At 36.1% G+C, this 22,500-nt stretch overlaps 2 protein-coding genes across 6 annotated transcripts in view; one reads left to right on the forward strand and one right to left on the reverse strand.

Moving 5' to 3' along the window:
- The window catches only part of LOC590178 (prestalk protein), a 32,529-nt gene extending 30,543 nt beyond the window's left edge, over nucleotides 1-1,986 (reverse strand). For both annotated transcript variants that reach the window (XM_030981659.1, XM_030981655.1), the window contains exon 1: nucleotides 1,219-1,986. In XM_030981659.1, coding sequence (XP_030837519.1) covers nucleotides 1,219-1,408 — 190 coding nt within the window. In that variant the 5' untranslated portion in view covers nucleotides 1,409-1,986. The remainder of the gene's footprint in view (nucleotides 1-1,218) is intronic.
- A 5,442-nt stretch (nucleotides 1,987-7,428) lies between these two features.
- Nucleotides 7,429-22,500, forward strand: part of LOC105445385 (zinc finger protein 271-like) — a 31,440-nt gene continuing 16,368 nt past the window's right edge. For 2 of the 4 annotated variants that reach the window (XM_030981676.1, XM_030981668.1), the window contains exons 1-3: nucleotides 7,429-7,536; nucleotides 12,865-13,017; nucleotides 13,901-14,002. In XM_030981676.1, coding sequence (XP_030837536.1) covers nucleotides 12,900-13,017; nucleotides 13,901-14,002 — 220 coding nt within the window. In that variant the 5' untranslated portion in view covers nucleotides 7,429-7,536; nucleotides 12,865-12,899. Of the gene's footprint in view, nucleotides 7,537-12,864; nucleotides 13,018-13,900; nucleotides 14,003-14,715; nucleotides 15,124-15,319; nucleotides 15,493-16,044; nucleotides 16,393-16,910; nucleotides 17,121-17,830; nucleotides 18,788-22,500 lie in introns of those variants that run through there. The other 2 variants (XM_030981683.1, XM_030981689.1) reach the window with 2 other exon arrangements.

Genomic DNA, 22,500 nt, shown 5'->3' on the forward strand with positions numbered 1-22,500 from the left:
ACACACCAATATTTATATGCTAGATGATAAACCTTTTCCGATCGATTCCACAACGTTTCTTTCACAATGCAATCGCATGGCCAGAACTGGTCTATACCTTTAATGAAAAGGAGAGAGAGAGAACAGAGGGATGTTGCTTTTTCACAATCTTAGTCCTCTCTCTTTAAAAAAAGAAACTTATTTGTCTTCCCCGAATTAACTAATAATATATGCATTTATATCTACCTTCATATACAACCCATTTACCCTTCTATCTCTCCCTCTCTGTCTGTCTCTCTTTCTTTCTCTCACTCTCTCTCTCTCTCTCTCTATATATATATATTTATATGTGTATAATATATATATATATATATATATATATATATATATATATACACCACCCCCCCCCCCCGCACTCCCACATACACACTCATACCCACAAACAACGGTTTTTCTTTGGTGTTTAAATACATTAATGAAGGGCTGTTTACATTTCCCTATTGTACTCTGGCACATTTTGCTAGAAACAAGTTGAAATAAAAGACAACTTTCATCTCTTGTTATCGTTTTAATCAACATTGAATTGATATAATAATAATAACATTACTTATTCAAAACAATAACATTACATAATTCAAAACAACGCTATATTAATTTATTGAAGAGTAGTTTGATAAAAATGTGCAAAACATATACCAAACCAACCGATTAAATAGATGAAATACATGTACATTTCCTCAGGATTTTGCTACAAATGATTTAAGATGGCATAATTGATATAATTGATATAGTATGATAACATATAATATTGTATTTCCTTGTTTATGTTTTTACCTTGTCAAACGCAGTAGATTCTACATTGTAGTCCATGTAATGCGCTGCATGTGGAAATTAATCGTTATTATTGTAATAGGCCTATTTCGTAATGTAACCAAATTTAATGCATAGGACTTTGTGAAGTTTCACAATACAAATTATTTCATTCACCTGATAAGAATAATAGAATTTCAATAGACAGAATACGAACTGCATAACTAGTTGTTGCCAGGTAGGACAAACATTATGGCTTGAACTACCTAGCAACACTTAATATATGCATTTCGGATTCTGACTATTGAAATACTATTATTCTTATCAGGTGAATGAAATAATTTGTATTGAGGCGAATCACAAAGACTTATGTATTAAATTTGGTTACATTACGAAAATTGGCAATTGTTATATTTTTTAGTTTCTTACCTTCCACCAGTGATGCCGTAAGGCACACGAGTAAGATCAGTAAAACTCCTGAACGAAACATTTCCAGTTTACACGTTCTTCCGAACGTTTCACTCCGTATCACGTTTGGATTTAGAAGCTCGCAAAGATTCGCAAAAAAATCAACTGCTTTTTCTATCAAGAAAATTCCAGAACCAGAATGTGTTCCCATCTGAGGTCAACGATGAAATGAAAAGCAAATGTTGATCAAGCTGGCCAATGGCATCAGAACCTCTGGCAGACTGTCCCACAGTGTAATTACAAGCGGTGGCGATCCTTTTCTCTATTTTGTCCAAAAAAAACAATATTTGCCCAACAATCGAGAAGAGTGCTAACTCCTTAATAAATAATTTGTCCGCGCTGATAAACACCGCTTTGAAAAATAAATTATTCCTAAAGTGTTCTGTTGGCCAGCAACCTCTCAGGTACAGTCCTTCAACCTTTCTCTTGAATCCAAATACTAGGTGGTAAGTTTATATAGGCTCGGTTTTTATTAGCCTCTCCGTAAGAATGCGTACTGTTTACCCGAAAGATAAATAGGCTATAAGATGGAGGCCTATCTAGAAGGCTTCAATGCGCCATGAATTGCCGCCGGAAGGTTAAGCACAATGGCTTGGAGGTGAAAGGTAGCCTACGCCTCTAACCTTGCACGTGACACTATATATCATGTAAACAGTGTGATAAATCTAAACATGGAACTACGAGATTGATGTGCAAAGTGATTAATTGGCGTAGGTCGAGGTTTCTAAAGTGAAAGAACTAATTAATATTTGCTATATGCGTTCAGCTTGTAACTTAATTTATTCCATCATTATCATTATTTACGCATGTCCACTGCACTTCGCATACGTCCAACAAAAAAGTAACAGCTAGAGATAACGAAAGTTATTTTCGTGATGTAAACAAATTTAATGCATAAGTCTTCGTGAAGTGCCTCATTACACATTTGTTCATTCACCTGATAAGAATAATAGTGCAATAGTCAGAATGCAAACAACAAGCCATAATGTTTGTCTAACCTGGCAACAACTAATGTATGCAGTTCGGATTCTGTCTATTAAAATACGATTGTTCTTATCAGGTGAATGAAATAATTTTGTATTGAGGCACTTTATAAACACTTATGCATTACATTTGGTTACATTTCGAAATTGCCCTGTTGTGAAAATAATACAGCTACAGTGGTTCGGACATGTAACTAGATTGAAGAATGGTTTGGAAAACACCATCTCGCAAAGAGGGGACGACCATGCATCTAGAACTGATACTAGGGATTTTTAGATTTGCATGTCGGCATAGTTAAAAGGACGTCACACATAGCAGTCCACTAGGTCGACATGCAAATCTGAAAGTCCTTAACATCAAACCATGATCAAACAATGGACGGGAACGTCATTTGAGAAGCTATAGCAAGAACAGCTATACAGGGTCAGTACAGGCAGTTACGGAGAATGTGTGTCTCAAGGTCCATTTACAGATTTATACCTTCTAGATAGAAATAGCAGTTAATCAGAAAATTGTATCGATTTTACATTAATAACAACAACAAATGTTTGTTAAGATGATGAATAAACCAATAAATCAAGTAAAATTAAACAAAGTCAAATCAAATCAAATCAAGAGCGGATTAATCAACGGTTCACTCTCCGATGCTAATAGGGACTTTTAGATTCCGCACGACGAGAACGCGGACTGCCCTTTTAAGGCAATGTGACGTCACTGCCAGTGCCTTAAAAGGACCTCATATTGCCTTAAAAGGGCAGTCCACGTTCTCGTCGTGCAGAATCTAAAACTCCCTATTACTGTCATGGTCACTCCCAGTTTGATAGAATATGATTCTACTTCCAATCATTCTCCTTTTTTCGGAATAAGATCATATCAACTGAGTGACAATCAATGCATATGTGCTTCGGTTGTTGGCTTGTACGACCTGGCACTGTGAAAATAAACAAAAATGAAACAAACATTCTTTACGACCGTAAATCGATGGAACCGCAGGCTTGTAAATCAAAACATAAAAAGGGGGTATATGGGATCAGTACAAATACAACTTTGGAATATAATATGAATTGCCTTGGAATTTTTTTGTAGTAAACCAGTTTTCATTTTCAAAGATGAATGAGGATAGGCTATCGGGGAAATAGAACAAAATGAGTTTTACATTCAATTTTCTAACAAATTTGTGTATCATCTGGTTTCCGACTTCACTTTCACTTCATTTGGAATTATTCAATAAAAGTCAGAGTCACGGTTAGGTCACATGAAGCAAAGGTTATTGTGAAATTGCAAGCCTACTCGGCTTTCCGGTTTAAAATCGAGTTCAGACTCAGATTTCAATAACAAATTTGCTGTCTTGCTGCAAAGAAAATGACGTTGGCTGCCGCCATTAAAGTACTTTGAATGTACGAACTGGGACAATGTGCAATTAGTGTGACCACTTGCAAGCACAACAATGACGTCACATTGCAAAAATGATATGATTATCGCAGGATGTGGGTTGATTGTTTGGAAGAAGGAATTTGTTAATTCGAGTGACCTAGTAACTTTCGACGGGTTTGAGTGTGTGAGTGTGTGAGTGTGGGTGACACCTTTTTGTCATTTTCTTTAGTGTCTCAGTGATTGGTGGTTGCAACTACTGCGAATGTATTTGTGTGTGTATGTGTGTGTGAGAGAGAGAGAGAGAGAGAGAGAGAGAGAGAGAGAGAGAGAGAGTTAGAGAGAGACGGAGAGAAGGGGACAGAAACAAAATATATATTAAAGAGGAAAAATTATTACACGCGCGAGTACACGTAATTACAAGGAAGTACAAGAAATTATAGAAACAGAGTAATACACTAGTTAAGAAAGAAAGTGAGGGGAAACAAGAGCGGAAAGAAAGAGAGGGGAATATGAGAGCACGAATAAAATTATTTCCTTGAGTAGTGTAATGGACGTTAAAGTTAAAGTAAAAGTAGACATTGATTAACATACATTGCATGTCAAATGGTAGCTCTTGATCTAGAAAGTGAAACATGTCATTTTCTTCTCCCTTAAAATACATATGTGACCACAATCAGACATTTAACATTGAATCCTGGCACCCCCCCCCCTCCCATAAACGAAACCAAAGTCATATATATTAGGTGGCTTCGATGATACGTAGGCGATTGAAGCAATGCCGTACTGATAAGCTATCCATTGATATATAGTTATCTTTTTATAGAATTACTACTTTAAGAAGGCAAGAAAGTCAAATCAAGAGGGAAATTGTATATGCCAATGTGCGAGTGGGGTTGCGGGTGGGAGGGTGTGTGGGAGAAAGAGGGGATATGGGTGAGAAAGATATAGCTAGATTTATTTATTTATTTATTCAGTTTTATTTAAAAACAGGGTAGTCTTTTCAGTGCCAAAAGGCCTGCTTTACAAAAGAGCCCTGTACATACAAAGATTTACACACAAAAATAGGCATACATTGTAGAAAACAAAGACATTATAAACAACATACCATAAGAGATTGAGGAAATTATATCAAATGAATAAAAAAAAACTTAAATCAAAACTAAAACAAATTAAAAACTAGATCAAAATGAACATGTTTTTTTATTAAGGCCTAAAATATTAAACATTTAAGATATTGTTGATACAAAGTAAAATGACCCCCCAAAAATACAAATACACATGCCATAAAAATAGACATAAAATCAAACGGGTAAAAGGTAAGAAATAAAACTACTACAAAACTACACAATTACTAGAAATAAACAAACACAACTAACTGTATGGTAAAAGTCTTGATATAACATTAGGTACCAGTGCATGCATTAAAGTGATGGAGGGAGTGACTTAATTTGGTTTTTGAACATTTGGAGTGAAGTTGCCGTGCGAATATGAGTCGGTAGATACTTGGAGCGACCAAAGAAAATGATTGTTTTCTAAATTCAGTCTTGGGTTTTGGGATAAATAAGGGATTTAAGGTAGAATGACGGGTAACATAGTAAACTGGACGTTTACAAGCAAAAGATTCTCAATAATAAGGGGTTAGATTATCGAGTTTTTTGTAGACGAAAATGCAGTAGTGGTAGTTGATTCTATTTTCAACACTTTGCCATTCAAGACTGCTTAAAAGGGTGTCTTGGGGTTAGATAGTCTGCATTAAGGACTAATCTTGCATATCTGTTCTGCGTCCTCTGTAATTTGAGTAAATCTTTCTTTTTGCACTTGCCCCAAACAACTGAACAGTAATCTATATGTGGAAAAATGAGGGAGTGACAAAGATGTTTCAGTAGGCGTTGGTTCAAGTAACTCTTAATCCTCCTAGTGCATGCAAAACCTTTACAAAACAGTGCCGTGTCATCAGCGTACAGAGATAGAGACAGAGATACAGTGACAGAGAGAGAGGGAGCAATATAGGGAGAGAGAGAGAGAGAGAGAGAGAGAGAGAGAGAGAGAGAGAGAGAGAGAGATAGTCTATAATTTGTATTGCCTATATTCGTAAATACTTACTATGCCAGTTGTTAAACGTATACCATAGGTTCTTCATGTAGTACCTATTTAGTTGACAATAAGGCGTTATGGGTTTTAATGTGTATAAAGGGCTCTGATTTCTGGGATTTTTGTTGTTTTTTCAGGTAAAAATACCTCTCACATCAGATGGGAATCTTTTTGGAATTACAAACAAGACACACTTGCTCATAAAATGTTATCACACAACAGGACACTTGAAGTATTTGATTAAAGAGTATGAGACTGATACGTTTTAAAGACCGTCAATACTACTGGGCCAGAAGGGATTAGACCACACAGCGAGGTCACTGACAGGTGGCTATCTCATTAACTCAGCTCTCAACTAACATAAGAAGAAGAGGATCATGGGGAGCACCATGCATGCACCGATTGGGGAAGTTTTCTATATAGAGGGAGCAATAAGTAGCTACAAGTAGGACAGTGGGGCTTTAATGTGAATATAAATGCTAATGCCTTATAGATGAGGAAAATTACAACTTCTGATAATAACAATTAGTAGAAAGATGTTACGCTGATAGTTAAATCTATGAATTGTGTTGTCAATATGTAAAGCGCTTAGACACATCGTTGTATCGAAGTATTGAGCGCTATATAAAAGCAGAATATTATCATTATTACTATTAATATATTTGATTCAATGCCGTAAAATCTTGTTGTTTTTTGTTTTGTTTTTCACTTGTTAAATTTCTAGTACAACAGAAAACTCATGACCACGGATAATACTGGTAAAACTTGATTCATGAAAAGATATTCTCAACAACCTGACTACGATATTGTACATCAAATTACATCAAAGGGAATCCTAACAAATTCCTTAGCCACAAACACCATTTTATTTTGAAAAGGGGCAAATGAAAACAAACTGAAAAATAAATGATGATAAAAAATGAATACAAATTCTACTCCACATTTGAATTTCAACAATGAAATTAGAATTCATGAGGTAGAAACTCGATCTGTTTAGCTCTTATTCAATGTTTATATGCTAACCCTGCATTATATAGTAACATAAATAAGTCAGATCAAAAGAAGTTTATACAGAACAAAATGGTGAGATTCTCCAAGAACTCCAAAAATCATAACAACTCGTAATCGTATCGCATCGATCACGACGGTGCATAATCATACTAGGTCGAGTCATTATATTCGATCCAACTTTGATCTTGTTACTGACTGTTAATTTTATTATCATCATCATCATCATCTTTGATACGTTTTTCTTCTTCTTATCTGTTTGTAAATATGCCGCGGCCCCACTATCACTAGAATAGCTCTCGATCGAGCTTTCGTGGGTTATCTATTTCAAGCTGACTCAATTTTGATCTGTCATTCTTTTATATTATTGTATGTTTATAATGAAGGCTTGGCGAATAAAATCAATCAATCAATCAATTTACCGCGGATGATCGCCCAGGGGGTAATTGTCCTCGCTGATACTAAATGACTAGATAGGATTTTCTTCGCTTTTTTTCTCGATCTATAGCTCAGCTTATAATCATGCAGCTTCACAATTTTGTATTAAATCTAGGCCATCGCATCTTTGGTTCACCAAAATGATTTGATTTTTTTTTCTTCAAATGATCATGACAATGACTTAAAATATCTGAATATTAAAAAATTTGGGTTTCTGCGAAATTAGTTTTAAAAATTGATTCTCCAAAATTTCATTTTGTCTTTGTTTGTTTGTTTGCAAGATAAAACTGTAATCGGTTGATTTTTTCAGGTAGAAATTGCCAAGGAAAATTGACATTATCGCTCAAGTTGCATGCACCAAGATCATTTCATGGTCTTCTAGAGGTAAGCCAATCCAATTCCTTCATTTCTTTAACCTGATTATTTTTTTCAGAAAACAGAAATGTCATTTATTTTGAAGACTGACATTACACCGATTTCCAACCGAGTGTTTATATTTTTTAACCGTTTTTACCTAGGCCCCACATATTGTATCTTGTGTTAAGTTCTTTTTACAAATCTAACGAAGGTCGCGTCGCTTCATGACGTTAAATTGTCACCGTCCAACCACTCACGGAACTCTTTCAAATTACTTTTTAATCATTAATCAAACACGCTAGTATATTATGTGTATTATTGATAAATAATGTAGATTATAGATAGTCTAGTCTAGATCTTGTTTGACCAAATATATTTGTTGGGGACCAGACACTTTTGAGCCAAATGAATGGACATAGAGGGCGCAAATCATTTATATATTGTACTTTTGACTAGTCTACTGGTCTACTATACAGTCTATATATGTACTAGTAGACGTTTGTCTCTTTTTGACATATTATCTGTATTTGTTTTTCTTCTTTTTCTTTCTTAACAACTTCAAAATTTAATTGGCTTGCTTAACATGATCTAGACCTAGGCTAGATCTAGACCACATGACATGTAGACCTTTCCGCATATCGCGCGCATTGAGCGCTGTGCGCTGTATCAAGTATCAAGTATCAAGTATCAAGTATCAAGTTTATTTGTCTTCCAGAAAACACATGTGACAAAATATAATAGAGTATAATCATAACAGTACAATGTAGAACAAAGGAAGACGAGGAGACCTTGGTTGAAGCACAGCTTGTTAAGTTAAGGCCCCCTCATATGATGTGACAAAGATAACTTATTTATGAATACAACAACAAAAATGGAATATATAAAACTATTTACAAAATACTCTCAGAGAACAACTACCCACCGTTGCATCTAATATGATCTAATATGGACAAACCCAAGCAGACACCAAGTCGAGACATCAATGAGTTATTGCTCTCTGAGTCCAGAGGTCAAGTTGGAATATATGGTATATGTAGTATGTACAGATGAGAAAGAAAAAGAAGAAGAAAAAAGAAAAGGGATAAAGGGGGTTATATGTCAAAGTCAAGAATTAACGAAAAAAAGATCAAGAGTAGAGTTAAATATGCTACAGTACACTAACAATAAAGCTTGATAACACATTCATGTGTCATCGACATACTTGTCAAGAAAATATGACTTAAGTCTACGTTTAAAAACTGAGATACTTGAAGCATTTGTTATGGTAGTATCAAGTGAATTCCAGAACCTGGGGCCAGTGGACATTAGTGTATTCAAAGTGAAGGTTGTCAATGGAGAGCAGAAGCCTGTCTAGTATTCATCACGATCTATCATCTAACACTCGCTCTCTCTTTCTCTCGGCCAATGAGATTGGCGGATCCGCTCGAGCTATTTCAAATTTAAGTGAGGCTGAGACGGGATGAACGATATGCAGAGACGCCAAGTTCAAAGATCAGCAACGCGTGACATTTTCATGATTCGGCGCGCGGATGCGCGGGCGAGGGTGTAACACACATATAAGGTAAAGCGTTTTTTCAAAATCTAGCGCGCGTTGTGCGTGAGAGCGTTTCCAGACCGTCGAAATGTGTGACACTTGGTAGCTCTGGATATGCGCTAAATGTAAGCTACAGATCTATGTGCCACACCACTCGTGGACTTAGCTTAGCTTAGCACTGCAGCATCAAAGCCATTGGTATACTTAAGATCTTTGTCTGGTAAAAACAATTCAAGACACCTAGGCCCGTATTCTGAAGTCGTGTCTAACTCCTGTTTAACTAAACAGTTGTCTAAGTCTTGTCTAAGTCCCGTCTAACTTTAGACACGAAGTCGTGTCTAACTTTTTTGGTATTCTGAAGTCGTGTTTAAATAAAGTTAAACACGAAGTCCTGTCTAAGTCCTGTTTAACTTTAGACAACTGCGAGGGGTTGTTTAAGTCCTGTTTAAGGGCGCGATTCTGCTGCTTTTCAACGTCGACGGTACACTGTACTTGCTGACCCCGAACTTGCGGGGGAGAACGATGGTACGTGCATTCTCCAAAATTTCAAATACGTTTTGCAGGATTTTTTCTCGTGTAGCCTAATTTTTTTTCTCGATAATATCAACTATTCTTATCTACTGGTGACATCTTGGAAATTCCATAATCTATAATAAACTAACCATTCTGTTGGAGAAGTTTCTTTTGTGGTTCTTCCGAGCACTGAGGCACCGATAAGTAGTGTGTTTGTCAATCTCAGTGTACAGTACGTGTACTACGTACGTACGTACACAAAGTACATGCAGTCTAGTCATTACGTCACGATCACATCACCATGGTACCAGCACGCGCACAGCTAGCTGTGCGCGTTAATTTATTTATCCGGTGCGCGCACGCATGCGCATTGGGTCTTTCGTCAGAATTAACACCTACTGGGCATGCCCAGAAGTCGTGACTAAGAGTTAAACACGACTTGCGCAGAACTTAAACAGTTGTTTAGTTAAACACCACTTAGACAGGACTTAAACAGTTGTTTAGTTAGACGAGACTTAGACACGACTTCAGAATACGAAATTTAGTTAAACAGGACTTAGACACGACCTCGCGTCTAAGTCCTGTCTAAGTCGTGTCTAACTAAACAGTTGTTTAACTTTAGACGTGGCTAAGTTAGACACGACTTCAGAATACGGGCCCTAGAGTCTAAACCTCTTTATTTTCAAAATTCTCAAACAAAACTCACCAGAATGCACTCAAAAACTCTGCACTTTCATGACGATTGATTACACCTAAATGGCAGGAAAATTCAATCAATTCAACTCGCCAATCTTGGAAAAAATACTATTAGAAAATTGAAATCAGAAATCTATTGTGAATCCTGGCGAAAAGCCCATTTTTTATTCATTGCGTGCCTTTCTTGGTCACATCGTAAGCTGCAGAGCGCTCGATTCTTGAGGCAAAAATTGCAACTTGTTCTTAAGAAAATTCAGTTTGTATCACAAACCAAAAAAGTCTAGATTTGATTGATGCGTGACATGGGTGAGCGATGTGGACCAAGTTTTTTTGTAGCCTTAAGTGATAATATGATATTGATATATCACCTAGCCTTAAAGGGCAAGTCCACTCCAAAAATAACTTAATTTCAATAGGAGCAGAAAACTCAGACAAACCATTTAAAAAAGTTTGAGCAAAATCGGATAACTAATAAGAAAGTTATGAATTTTTAATGACATGAAAAAATTTGAAAATCACGATAAATTGGCAACTCACTCATAAGTCTGTGACGTCATGCCCTCACTATCCACTAATTATTTTCTTTATATTGATAACATAAATTTCCTATTTTCTCCCTAAGAATCTTATTTCTTAACCCATTAACTACTCGGCCCTTTCATTCCCATAGGCTTTAATACAGCAGCCACCCGGTTCCCGTAGGCTACGGTTTAACACCAGCACCAAGTTAGATTGATAGTGCCCCGGTAATACGTTTTTTGTGCGGATGCACTAATATAGATTTGTTTTATTCCAGTTAAATCATGAAAAATGTGAAAACTATTTATATAAAAATCAATAATTCTGAATATACAATATTCATAAAATAGTATCAATTCTTCAAAGTTCATAAAGTTTTTGGTGAAATGTCATGCACGCAATATAATACAAATCATATAACCTGGGCAAAGGCATGGGGAAATCAAGTTTTAGGGGATAAAAAGGGAAATTAAAGATAAACTTGAGTTCTGGTTAAAAAAAAGAAATTCAATTCTTACAGAATCTAACAAAACTTACACTGAATGTTCAAGATTACAAATAAATGTCAAGTGCCAAACAACTTTGGAAGAAAATGTATACTGGCTGAGAAATGAGCATAGAAAGATAAGAAGTACTAGCCCCAGCACCATTTGTGTTGTCCCATTTACATCTTTCTGTGTAGTGTGCTTGTTACTTTACCAAGACTGTGCCAAATTTGTTATGAATTTGATGATGCCAGAACCTTTCAGTACACACCAATACTTACATGCTACATGATCAACTTTTTCTGATGCATTCCACACCTTTTCTTTCACAATCAATCGTGTTACCAGAACTCACCTTTATTTTTAATGGGATTAAACTATATAGAGCAATTGATAAATAGTGAGGACATGACGTCACAAACTGATAACCAAATTGGCAATTTGTGTAGTGATTTCCATTTTTCCATGTAGTTTTACATACTTTTTTCGAAAATTCATAGCTTTCTTATTAGTTATCCGATTTTGCTCAAACTTTTTTTTATTGGTTTGACTGATTTTTCTGCTTCTACTTAAAGTGACTCAGTAACATTGTTGAAGGTTGATAAAAAAAATTGCTTAATTTTTGTATAAAATGTTACTTACTATATTCCTTCTACTATACTAACCCTCTGACATGCAAAAAATCCTGAAAAAATTCTCAAACCACGAAGATATCTATGGTTTTCTTTGCAGGCGTTGATGTTGGACACCCTCTAACAGTGATTAACAGTAAATTCTTCCAACCATTTTTTGAATTTTCCAAACCGTTTTTTCCATGAAAGAAATACATAAGCTTTGTGACGATTTACATTCACCTAAAATGTAATAAAATTGTCCTTGTCTAGATGCTGAACAGGCTTTGACAAGTAGCAGAATAGAAGTAGAATAATATAGTTGGGAGAATTAAGGAATTGATCAGATCAGTTTTTCCCAATTTTTACCATGAATAATGGTCCGTTTTCACTCAAATTTTCAGATTATCTTTAATTGTACATCTAGCATTGAAGTCACTACCTTAGCACCACTATCTCTCATCTGAACAATGTTACAAAGTCCCTTTAAAGTAAGTTATTTTTGGACTGGACTTGGACTTTAATTGGCACTGATACCCCAGCGTGAAGAGTGATGTAAACAAAACCTAAAATGCGTTCATAATCACCCCTTGCCGCTCCCGACGAACGTTGTAAGTTCGCTAGTGGACTTTCTTCTCAAAAGCATTTTGAAATCAGTTAAGAATTTAACAAAAATTGTGCAAATTTGATACCAGAGTGATACTGATAGCGATTTACTTTATACCACATGTTCCTGATGATAATGAGCAAATTTGAGATTTACATTACAAAAACGCTGACCTCTTACGAGAGTTCCCGATGTTGCTCAGCTTTGTGAGCATCTGGCTAGCTGGAATGCTCCCCTGGCAGTGAAGAATGTGCATACATTGTGTGCGGGCAAGCCTGAATCTGATGACCAGGATATCTGTAAAGCGCTTTAATATCATTGATGTATTAACTTAAGGGCTATTTCAAACCCAGAATATTCTCTATCCTTTCTGTTTTAATTATCAAACAGCTTAACCTTGTTCTCAAATGGCGGTGTGAAACAAGATGGAAGAAGAAAGCTCTGGTGTTGTCAAGAAGATGGACAAGGAAGTCCTGGTGACTGCAGTTTCTGAGGGATCATCAGATTTTGTCAGAATAAAACAAGAAGTGGACCTGCCAGAAGGTAACAATTAGCATTGTACAATCTGGGCCTTGTCTTAGAAAGAGTTGATATCAATCCCAACTTATTTGTGATTGATATCATTTCAATCACAACTACATGTATGTACATAGGAGATAGGAGACTGCAAACTTGCGATTGATTGGAGGACTTGCGATTGATTTGGATCAATCGTAACTCTTTGTAAGATGGGGTCCAGACCTGATTTAGCAACCACCTTCACTAGTGAGACTATGTTTTTTGTGTCTTACAGGAATCTGTATTCAGTTAATTTGTACATGAAGACCACTGCCTCTAAAGATCAGATTTGCTGTCAGACGCTATCGGTCTCTATGCACAGGTTTCTCTACAGGTGTTAAATGACTTTTTTTTAATCAATTTGAGTTTCCCATGTGTATAATGATTACATATATTTACGCGTTTTCTTCAGGCCTTTCTTATCTTCTTCATTTTTTAAAAAATATTTACCAATCTGGTTCTTTGAATTTTCGATTGCCCCCCCCCCCCTTTCAACTTGTTCCAAAGTTTAGCTTTGTCTAGGAATTTCTTGATGAGTCCCTTATGCCTCAGTCACACGTTTGCGTATTTGGCTTGCGTATTGCTGTGTATTTATGGCAAGCCGTTTAAACATTTATTCCTATTTCTTGATATCAAGAATTAAATTGAATTCTTGATATCAAGAAATCGTATTCTTGATATCAAGAATTACCATTGCTTTACAACAGAAAATCGTTTCTTGATATCAAGAAATAGGAATAAATGTTTAAACGGCTTGCCATAAATACACAGCAATACGCAAGCCAAATACGCAAACGTGTGACTGAGGCATTAGTTTTTGTTAGTTTGTTAATATTTATATAAACAATGACATTTTCATATTTATTAGATGACACCTACTACCCAATGGACTTTGGTATCTCTGTTGAAGATGAGGAAGAAATGAATCCAGTTTATGTCAAGATGAGAAGTAAAGAGCCTGGTTCCTCAGGTAAGTCAATTTATTTTGATTATATCAATTACCACCATCTTTTTGTTAGTTATATATATATCCAAATTTTTGTTACCTTATATCAGAATCTTTTAAATTTTTGGATTGTAGAAATATATTAGAACTAACTTTCTGTGGCCTTTTCTGTAAAAACACAAATTAGATATAATTTTGGATTCCTGATTATTTGTTTTGCCAGAAGAAGTGTGATAACGGTGCAAAGTGTTACCTTTCACCATATGTGTATCTAACAATAACTTGTAACTCAAAATATATAAGGAGAACTCTGGATGTAATGCAATAATCCGGGAACGATCATCGTAGGCAACTGATGTGTCCTTTTTTCAACTTCCAATGCATATACTGCACCCCCACTGATATGGGAAAATCCCTATTTCATTTCTTTTGAATTTGTTCATTAAGAACCACATTGAAACAGGCAAACAACATAGATATAAATATGTATAATAATCAAGTTTTACACAAACAAGCACATTCAAAATATCCAGAAAAGAAATAATGTATGTACATAATTATCGAGGAGTGCTGATGGTGTAAAGGAGTTTGACATGCGTCTTCACTGACATTGCATCATTTTAAGAATTCTTATAGCTGCATGTTGCGATGTTCTTGTATCGATGTGTTAAAAGCGATGTTAAAAATCCGAGACAAAATAGAGCAACCGTCGTTCCGTCCGTTCCGAATCTCTACAGAGCAACCTGAAGTCAACTCCAAGCCCACTGCCGCTAGGGGAAAGGGCAAAGCCAAGGCCAAATCTGTCCTGAGGAGGGGAAGAAGCCAAGCCAGGGCCAAATCAAGTAACCCTAATCCTCCTGGACTAGATCCGGACCAGGCCTTGGGTTGGGAATCTGAAGAAGAATACCTAGACGGATGTATGACCTATGATGACGTGACTTCTCGTGATGCCAGTGCTAACGGAGGTAGCCAGCAGCAGAGGAGGCACAAGATTTTCTCTGACCTAACGAATGAGGAGGAAGAAATCATGGTGAGGTGGATACGTGAGACGGATTGCCTGTACAACAAAAAAAGGATTGATTACAGAGACTTCCCTATGAAAGACAAGCTGTGGGCTGACAAGGCCAAAGAAATGGGAAAGAAAGGTGATTATGTAATCAAAATACACTTTTTATTTCTGCCTTCGAATGTTATTCCTTTGTGCTTGTATTAAACAGGTTTTGATTAGTTTATGAAGTGATATGTACAGTTCTTTTCTTAAGCCCCCGGCACTATATTGATTTATTATTATTCCATGTACCTGAAGAAAAATATTGATGAGTGTTTCTTTTATATTTTCAGCTAAAGTCCTGCAAGTGTGGTATAAGTCTATCCGTACTAGATATGTGAAAATTGCGAGGAAGAAATCTCAGTTTGGGGTGTCTGACTTGACGGAGCGAGACCATTGGATAATGATGAAGTTCGGCTTTCTGGCCAAGCATATTGGGAAAGTGAGACTCAAAACAAATTTCAGAGTAAGTAAATATTGATTTGCATTTTGTTCTAATAGCATTTCATGTTAGCTGCAATGTCAGGTTTCTAAACTTTTCTACATGTATTTTTGTGTGTAAATAAATGAGACTCTATTCAATAAAAAAATCTTTAATGAATTATAAATTGCCATTTTGCAATAACTTTGCTGATTACAATAGATTGGTTGACAAAGAAATGAAAAACAACACTGACACACAATAGCCTCCCATTGGAATAATGTTTTATATTTCAGCCCAACTGCCTAGATTGCTTTACTTGCATGGTGGTATTCAGATATTTCAATATTTTTTTTTTTAGATTTAAAGCCTCACTGCACTACTTATAGCTACTTGCGGCCTCTATATAGCAAACAATGCCTAATCGGTGACCCTAGGTCCCCCATGATCCTCTTTTTCTTATGTTATTTGAGAGCTGATTTAATGAGGAATAACCTGCCAAGTGACCTTGCAGGGGTCTAATCCCCCCTGGCCAAACTAGTACAGACGGCCTTTAACACTCGGTGTAAATTGTTGTTGTTCTTCGTCTTTTACCAGAACTCGAGACTACATGACCAGGTACCTAGGAAGTTGAAGGTAGCCTCCAGTGTTTGTCCTGGCCGAGTTTCTCCTGCTGACCTTTCTATTCTTAAAGTTTATTCAGTTAATGAGGATGATGATGGACCTGGAGGCCACAAAGAGCCACCCCCTGAGGACCACATGGAGCTTTTTCCTCCTCCTCCTCCTCCTCCTGATAGTTGTTTTAGTCCTGGTCCTGGTCCTAGTTGGAGAGCGTTGGAGAGCATTTCCAAGGATGGACCTGGACCCGAAGGAGGTCCGGCAGCCCAGACATCAGCAGAGGTTCAAACTGCAAGTGTAAACCGGAAATACGAGCAGTTTATACAGGTAGGCAAATCCACATTTGTGATTACACAGTATGCTGTTGAGATTCTTGTTATGATTCTTCATAGCATTGATATGTGTTGGGTTCTCACTGATATAATCTAAAAGGTTAGTTGATACACTTGCTATCATGTAAAAAGGGGTAAATGGCCCAAAGTTGGACAATAGAGTTCACTACCAAACAAACATTGGTTGCAAAATTACATTTGAGATCTCTGCATGTTTTGTTCTATTTTCTATGAGACGTTCAAAAGAATGTGGGCATCACCTCATGAAACCGTCATAAGTACAAGTTCTCTGACATCCCATTGAGATGTTAACTAAAAAACACTCCTTTCAATAGGATGTAGGCAACCTTGTACTTGTGGTGGTTTTGCAAAATACTGCCCAGAATACTTGTTGATCAATGGACATTAGTGATCACAGACTTTTGCTATAGAGACAATGCTGCACAAAATTTTAGTTTCTAAGAGGTTCTGCAAACTTTTAATTTGTTTTTCCTCACTTGTGGAACTCCTCAGATGCAAGAGACGGTTCTGATGTCCATGCTGCAGCCTAAAGCAGTCAACGAGAGAAGTGCCTATGGTGATTGGTTGAAGGCTGTCATAGAGGGCTTTGATAGGTCGGTCTGGAGGGACTTCCAGATTGAATGTTCTCAGCTGATACACAAGTATCAATGCAGGAACGACCAGATCTTCAGTGGTCTTCCAAGCAAGCCATCAACATCCTGGGTATGTTGTCTTGTTGTTTTCAGTCTGATGGCAATGCAGCCCAAGATATCTTTGGCTGAGGTCTATGGATACTTTTTGTCATGTCAAAATGAAGTTGTGTTCAGTTGGTCATTTAAGTTGATCTTATTTTACCATATATGATACTCAAACTATTCAACACAAATCAGGAAGTAGTCTTGACTGCATTGTTGACAAATAAAGCAAAACTCATCTAGATTACATGTGCAGTAGCTTTCCAGTGGATACTGACATTACGACACTGACCTAGAATTGCATTTGAGGGCTCACAGCACTGATAAGGAATGCCAAATAGGGTTGTGGAGCCAAAAGGATTAAGAACCACTGATCTAGGAGGTGTAATGTTCAGATTTAGATTTAAGATTTATTTTATTCAATACTTGCAACATTTACAGTTGAATTGTTACTGAATTTACATATTTAAAAAACATATACAAATTACAAACAGAAGGAACAAAAACATATCCAAATAAAATTAAATGACAGACAAAAGTGTACAAAATTGCAAATTTATAGTGACAATAGAAATTAATCTAGAAATGGGAAACCATGGGAATTTTATTGAAATAGAAACTAGTTGAAAACTAATTAAGAAAATATTAAATGTTCAGCTAATCCATGCTACAAGTTTCTTGTAGGTCATGTTCTCGAATGTATCATGGATGCTTATTTTTATTCTTTTGTCTTTACAGTCGGCAGATAATAATGAACAACCTGAAGGAGAGAGCTAAACGCCATCGGTCTACTGTCGACGGTCCTGCATCATCCGCAGATTCATCTAACTTTCCTGGGCTCAATAGATGGCAGCTTATCCTGAGTAAAACATACTTTCAATAGAATCTGCAAAATATTTTTTAAATATATATTTTGTTCAGAGATTTAGAAGTGTGTTTGTAATTTGTTTTTGACTGATGTATATCAATCAGATATGGTTATTCACGTCTGGGGACCGATTTTTAACATTACCATCTGAAAGACATGACTCAGTTAATACAAACTTGGGTCCATCAGAGTCAGTTTGTAGGGAAGACAGAGAGCTGACAAACTGCTAAACCAACTCGCATCTCCCTAGAGAAGCGAAGCACGGACAAAGGAAAAGTATGTTTGGCTGGCTTCAGTTTTATTCTGTGAATATCGACCAAAGACCAGTAGGAGATATCACCCAGGCATCGTAGCTGCGGAGACTGCAGAGGGTGATACTGCTCTCATTGCTCTTGAAGACACCTTGAGCCCAAAGCTGAACTGAAACACTCCTCTCACTCCTAACTCTGAGGATAAGACCATCTCATTTCCCGTGGAGTCCTTCAACAAGAAGGTTGCAGGAATTATAAAGACTATTAAACATGCAATGACACAAACGTGTGTTTTCATATGTCTATGGCTACTGTGTATTTTTGTTTCTATTGTATATTGTTCATGTGCTTGATGTAATGCCGACAAACTGAATTCCCAAATGGACAAATAAAATTAATCTGATTCTGAATCTGAATGTGATGTTATTCTGGAAAGATGTAAAACATTCTGTTTCTATTGTATTCTCTGGTGCTTCAAGATGAAGTTGAGTTCTGGTCATGCGATTGCATTGTGAAAGAAACGGTGTGGAATCGACCAGAAAAGGTTGGTCATCTAGCATATAAAAATTTGTGTGTATTGCAAGGTTCTGGAATCATCAAAATGATAAGAAATTTGGCCAAGTCTTGGTAAAGTTACAAACACTGTACACAGAAAGATGTATATGGGACTACACGAACACGTGCCGTAAAAATCCTACTCCCGAGTGTTACGATGTAACATGACACATTTAGAATATGAAGGCATTTGAAGCTCCATGCTTTTCAGGGAACATGTCTTTTCTGATGTTCTTCCACACTTGTATAATAAGAATGATAATGCTCACAAATTATTTTTTACCTCTTCCCAGAACTCAACCTTCTCTTTAATCTTGTCAAATTGTGCCAAATTGTGAAGAACTAATTGTGCATGTAGATGAGAAATTGAGAATCAAGCATTTTTGTGTGCACCTTATTCTTTAAAAAAAAAATATGTATTCAAAAAACACTCCTAGCCAAGAATCATAAGATGTTTGTATATAGATTTTCTTTTGACTGTCAATATTAGAGGAAAAGGAATTATACTTAATGAGTCGTATCAATAATGCAAAAATACATGAGTTCAGAATAGGAACCATTAATTTGTTGGAAGTGTATGAAGCCCTTATGAAGGCCATGGTGATTGTGTACTCACAGTAAATTTATCTTTGTAAATGATTAAATTGCACATGTACATTCATGTGTACATACTACTGCACCCTTTGTAATGGTTGAAGTGAAATAAATGAATTGTATGCCTAGTACATGATGGTAGACATATGTAAGAGGAACATGATCATTGTGATTTCCATTCAAAAGGACTTCAATTTTTTTTTTTTGTCGTCGAGGCCTAAAGCCATGAAAGGTCAAACGCCAAACTTTTTGTTAGAGATTTTATCTTTCATTTCCATCCTCATCTTAAAAGTCCAAGCCCAGATTTGTTACATAAACATTTTAAAAATAAACTACCGTATGTACTCCAGGGCCCCGTCTTAAAAAGAGTTGATTGCTTTATATATTTATTTATATGTTTTGTTTAAAGATAAAGTTGAGTCATGGGCCCCGTCTTAAAAAGAGTTGCGATTGATCCAAATCAATCGCAAGTTCTCCAATCAATTGCAAGTTTGCAGTCTTCTATCTCTTATGTACATAGTTGCGATTGATACCAACTCTTTGTAAGATGGGGCCCTGGTCATACGATTGTATTGTGAAAGAAACGGTGTGGAATCCATCAGTTGATCATGTATAAATATAAGTAGTGGTGTGTACTACAAGGTTCTTGAGTCATCACAATGATAAGAAATTTTGCCCAGTCTTGGTAAAGTAACAGGCACTGTACACAGAAAGATGTATATGGGACTACAAAAAACAATTGGGCCTCATTATTAAGCTGTGTTACTTGGCATATTTAAAATATAAAGGCATTTGAAGAGCCATGCTTTTCAGGAAACATTTTTTCTCTGATGTTCTTCCACACTTCCAAAATAACAATGAAAATGCTCAAAAATTATTTTTCACTTCTCCCCATGCAGATCTTAACCTCTTAAAAATGTTTGTGCTCATGTCATTTTCATTTTATGTATTTTGTTATTGTGGTAACTATTTGTATATAGGTGCTAGGATTAGGTGCTAGTGAAGAAAAATTCAAACAAAAAGATTGTTCATCAGCTTTTGAGCAATTTTCATGTGCTCATGTCATTAAATGATTAATTATATTCTTATTTCTTTTTTTATAAATAATGAATTATAAATGTGCTGAAGAAAAAAAGGTGAATAAATACAAGTTGAAAATATTCAAATATTTGTCATTTTTGTTTGGAATTTTGATTGCGTGTCCATCAAAATATATCATGTCACTGGTCATCTCAACACTGTACGGAGGGGACCAGTTGCAAAAGAAAATTATAATTTGTATTTTGTAAATCAATAGACATAGAATCACTCTAGAAACACTGTCTGAGATGAGTGGAAGAGGGCAAATTCATATCACTTGAAAGCCTACACAAAATTTAACTCAAATTTGTCTGTACTTATATCCACGTACTATTTATATGTATTGACTAGCCTTGGATCGTGAATACAATGGATTCAAAGCAGGGTGGATTCACAATTTACGGCGCCATCTAGCAACACCGGTGTTTACTTGATTTCATGTGATGCAATTTGGGAATAAGTAGACAAAAAATATCAGCTGTGGCATCGTTATATATCGAAGGAGATAAGGGCATTTAATAAAAAAAACTTTTGTTGGGGAAGGTTTGAATAATAATAATAATAATAAAGTAATTTTTATATAGCGCATAATAATAAATTCTCTATGCGCTTTACAACAATCAAATATACAATAAATTACATGATTAATCTAAAGATTTAATTATACATGAATTAATAGAAATACATATCGTATACAATGATGACAAAATAAGATATAATATAAATGATATAAACTTATGAACACAATTATAATAGCTAAATAATTACGATCTTTTATTGTAAGGAAATAACATTATTTGACATAAACTAGCATATATATAATTACAGACTATTGGGTGAACATAAATGTTTTCAGAAGTGATTTGAATGAGTCGACTGTCGGGGCATTACGAATACTGAGGGGGAGGTTGAATAGCTTTTCCAGGCTAAAATTTTGCACTGATTCCAAAAAAAACAGTTTTATTGCTTACGTTGTTATGGTTGATATCGGAACAATAAATATCCTTGAATGAATTTACACAATCTAGACCGTTTTTGTCATTTAGATCGGTGGCTAGCGTTATATGCTGTGCTGCATGTTGACCCGCGAGCTGAAAAATTAGCCGCTGCTTGCCGGGTGCTGTTAATTGTGTATCCACCCTATTCACAAGGCCATCTAGCGACACCATGTTTGTAGTTGATTTCACTTGATGCATCATGGGAAAAAGTAGACATCGTTTCAGCTGTGGCTTGCCTTTGTTAAATATACCCTGGCCTAGCTAGATAAGGGGATGTAATAGGAATTTTTATGGGGAAGATTTGTAAAGCTTAACCGGGGTAAAAAAAATTGCACAAAAAGTTTTGTTGACCTGGCCTACTCAACATTTTTGGCCAAACTGACCAATATGGTCACTTTTGGTCTTGGGTAATTTTTCCAGTCTTTATTAATTGCAAAGGAGATTTGACCGGCCTGTTCATTTAAAAATGTGCTCTGATGCTAAAAAAAAAGTATTTAAGTTGAACCCCATCAACAACAATTTGCTCATTTCACCGTTCCTCCTCCTCCTCCTCCTCCTCCTCCTCCACCTCCTCTTCCTCCTCCTCCTCCTCCTTTGCCTTCCCCTTTTATTTCCCCCCAGATTTCTTATTGTACAGCACACATGTATATGGGACTCCAAAATGCATGTTAAATTATGAGAGTCTCTTTTTGGGCTCACAGTGTGAAACCAAAGTGGTATCCCTGATTTTGTATTGGCATGGAACAACAAATATACAGAGCAAAGTATTGTGTTGTTGATTTGTCCCATGTAGTTAATTCCACTGTGTATTTGGGTATAGCTATGAGGGATGACAAAAAGGCACGTACCTGCAAATCATATTCAGGTCATGTGATACCATCTGTTTGGAGCTAGAAGGGCATTAACTCAAATAACACAGAGTTAAACCCTTCTGTCTCTGAGCAAATGATACATGTTGTAGTTGCAATGTTTGCACATCTCATCAAGCAGTGCATAAGGCTAATCAAACTGCCCTTAGATTAATTTTATTTTTCTTTTGGTTTGTGGCCCATTTTCTTGAAT

The sequence above is a fragment of the Strongylocentrotus purpuratus genome, unplaced genomic scaffold (genome assembly GCF_000002235.5).
Source record: "Strongylocentrotus purpuratus isolate Spur 01 unplaced genomic scaffold, Spur_5.0 spur5_contig_822, whole genome shotgun sequence".
NCBI lineage: Eukaryota > Metazoa > Echinodermata > Echinoidea > Camarodonta > Strongylocentrotidae > Strongylocentrotus > Strongylocentrotus purpuratus.